Genomic DNA, 3,522 nt, shown 5'->3' with positions numbered 1-3,522 from the left:
TAAGACTATTTTCTGCCTGTTCTACCTTGTATGGACAGTAAGGTGAATAGAATTGTAAACACTGAGTCAGTTACATACAAATTGGCAGGATCAAACACACTTTAGTAAATGTCATTTGCTTTAATCTCACTATCTCATGAGACATCTTTAATGAATGACAAGTGGTTCATATGCTTTTAGGACTTAATATCACACAGAAATACAATGATGTAAGTGCAAGGAAATCCCTTCAGGGTTTGATGGAAAACTTTAACTTGGCAATGAAAGGACATATTATTAACACTGGCCTATAGTCTCTGAGATTCGTATTCTCCTAATCCCAAATGTTTTTGCAACAATGTGCACTTATATATTCTTAAATTCTGAGAACTTCAACATAAAGACCATAAAGCAAAAATTACACTTGCCAAAAGTTCTTAGTGAAATCTATCTTGAAGTGTTTGGATTTATTTTTTTAAATTTAAATTTAGACATATTTGAAAATTTACTTCCTAGAATTATTGACTATGTTTGATTATTTCTAGATTTTAATTGTTTACTTAGTTCTCTAGCTCTACTCAATATTTAATAGCATGGTGAAATCGGGAAAGGTACAACGCTGTGATTCATGTGAATCTCTGATTATAACATAGAACTTCAAAATATATAGGTAAGATGCAAAATTTTGTTAATTTATTTAGGAATATACATTGAAAGTTATTTGTAGTTTAACTGAATTGCTACATACTTACACTGGTATTTACCTTATCTTAATATTTTAGGAAAAAATAAGTTTATACTGTTTTCCTTTGAATATCTTATTTATGGGAAATAAAAACACAGTTTGGTCATAGAATTTATATGATCAGCTTTATCAGTGAATCACTGCTCAGTGATCAACTTTATCACTAAGTAATAGAAAAAATAGCCCTTTAAAGTAAACTAAAATTTCTAATAAAATTTTCTATCCGAATTTAAGGGATTTCCTCTTTCCCAAGTGATGAAATTGAAGTATGAAGATGAATCTGCTTTTATCCAACTGGATATCTACTACTGTAAATTTGGAAAGCCTTATAAAATGTTCTAGTAAAAATATGTAGTTTTGACACAGGAAATATACCTTGGTTTCTTAAGAAGATGATTTTTAAAATTTTCCTTGTGGACCTTTCTTCAAAGCTAAGAGTCTGAGTTTGCAGAGGCAAAGAGGACAGTTGGGATCATGAGTAGGAAACAGAAAAGAAGTCATAGCATGGAGCCAGGGTTGGACTTTATTTGGCCTTTTTCTTAGAGCTCCAAACAGAAGTATTTAAAATGTATCCTCACAATGATTATAATAAGTAACACTCTTGTACATGTGAAAGAATAATGCAATATAGATGACACACATAAAACTGTAGATTGTGTTGAATGTATAACATATGCACCATAAGTCAAGTGTGGTCAGTGTGGTCTGGGATACTCAGTAAAAAGTTTATTGATTGATGCTGTATGCAAACTATGGTTTAGCAAAAGAGGAAGAGCTTAGAATTAGGAGAAAATCAATGTGAATAATTTAATGGACAGAGTCATTGTTCATGAAAAGGGTGTAACAGTAGGTTATGCAAAGGTTAAGATCTGTGGACATTTATACCTTTAGCTTTCTCTGTTAATTTTCTTTTTAGATAAAAAATACTCCTTATTCCTCACTGATCTTTATGCCATCCTGAACATTTTAATTTAACATGTGTATAAATTATTGTAAACCATTCATTCCCCTAGAGGAATAGATAAAGATCATTATCACAGTAGAAAAACATGACTTTATAGGAAAATTGATTTAAATTTTAGTTTAGGATTTTTTGTTTGTTTTGTACTGAGGATTAAACACACATTACCACTGAGTTGCATACCCAGGTTTTCATTATTTATTTTGTTAACACTGGCCTCCAATTTGTGAGTCCTTCATCTCACCCTCCCCAGTTACTGGGGTTGCAGGTATGTGCCACTACAAACATCATATTTAAGGTACATTTTTAAAAAACTGACACAAATTATTTGGGAAAATGAATCAAATATGGGTAGCTTAAATGTTTATATGATTATGATTAAAAACTTAAAGATAACATTTCTGTGTTTTTCTTTTGTACCAGAGATTGAATCCAGGGGTATTTAACCACTGAGCAACATTCTCTGTACTTTTTTTTTTTTTTTTTTTTTTTTTTTTTTTTTTTTTTAAACAGGGTCTTGCTAAGTTGCCTAGGGCCTTGCTGAGTTGCTGAGACTGGCTTTGAACTGCAATCCTTCTGCCTCAGCATCCAAAGCCACTCGGATTATCGGCATGCACCACTGTGCCCAGCAACTTTCTGTACTTTAACCATCCTCCCTGGAATTATAATATCCTTGTTAACTTTGAGAGTCTCCGCTTGAGGCCATAGTTGCTGACTCTTCAAAAAGACAAATGATCCCTGGAAGTATGTGGCATTTTGGACTGGGCATAACAGGGTTTGGTAAAGACGAAAATTCTCTACCCACATAAAAAGAAAAATATTAATGGAAAATTATATGGTGTTAATTAGAATTTAAGTCTCATTGATATTTATCTCAACAGGCAAGACAGAGATGACTAAAGCCAATCATTCTTTGACAAATGAATTCATCCTCATGGGACTTACAGATAACCCAGACCTGAAGATCCTTCTATTTGTGGTATTCTCTGCCATCTATCTGGTCACCATGGTGGGGAATCTAGGGTTGGTGGCCTTGATTTACATGGAGCGTCACCTTCACACACCAATGTACATCTTCCTTGGCAATCTGGCTCTCATGGACTCCTTCTGTTCCTGTGCTGTCACTCCCAAAATGTTAGAGAACTTCTTTTCCGAGGACAGAAGGATTTCTCTCTATGAATGTATGGTGCAGTTTTATTTTCTCTGTGTTGCTGAATCAACAGACTCCTTTCTTCTGGCAGCAATGGCCTATGACCGCTATGTGGCCATATGCAGACCACTGCAGTACCACACTCTGATGTCAAAGAGACTCTGCATTCAGATGACCATAGGAGCGTACATAGGTGGAGTCCTGCATCCCATGGTAGAAGTGGGGCTTTTGTTAAGGTTGGTTTTCTGTGGATCTCATCAAATCAATCACTTTTTTTGTGATATCCTTCCATTATACAGACTCTCCTGTGTTGATCCCTATATCAATGAATTGGTGGTACATATTTTGGCAGGGTCAATTCTAACCTTTACTATTACTGTAGTGGTGATCTCTTATCTCTATATTCTTTTCACTATATTCACAATGAAATCCAAAGAGGGAAGGGGCAAAGCCATCTCTACCTGTGTATCCCACTTTCTCTCTGTATCAATATTCTATGGTTCTCTGCTCTTCCTGTATGCTCGACCAAGTTCAGTTAATGAAGGGGATACAGATGTACCTGCTGCTGTGTTTTATGCTCTAATAGTTCCCTTATTGAATCCTTTTATTTATACTTTAAGAAACAAGGAAGTAATAAATGTTATAAAAAGAATTTTGAAGAAGAGTTCCCGTTGTAACTTTCTATGA

The 3,522-nt window shown here is 34.4% G+C and overlaps 1 protein-coding gene across 1 annotated transcript; it reads left to right on the top strand.

The window, feature by feature from the left end:
* The first annotated feature begins 2,577 nt into the window (after positions 1-2,577).
* Positions 2,578-3,522, top strand: LOC124993248 (olfactory receptor 5K3-like). The gene has a single exon (XM_047564968.1). The coding sequence runs from the start codon at positions 2,578-2,580 to the stop codon at positions 3,520-3,522; it is 945 nt and encodes a 314-aa protein (XP_047420924.1).

The sequence above is a fragment of the Sciurus carolinensis genome, chromosome 9, assembly GCF_902686445.1.
Source record: "Sciurus carolinensis chromosome 9, mSciCar1.2, whole genome shotgun sequence".
Lineage (NCBI taxonomy): Eukaryota > Metazoa > Chordata > Mammalia > Rodentia > Sciuridae > Sciurus > Sciurus carolinensis.
The sequence above is the reverse complement of the archived record's forward strand: the minus strand, read 5'-3'. Positions and strand labels throughout refer to the sequence as shown.

Bases quoted from the DNA above. Each gene is read 5' to 3' on its own strand.
- LOC124993248 (XM_047564968.1), top strand. From the start codon at position 2,578: ATGACTAAAGCCAATCATTCTTTGACAAATGAATTCATCCTCATGGGA.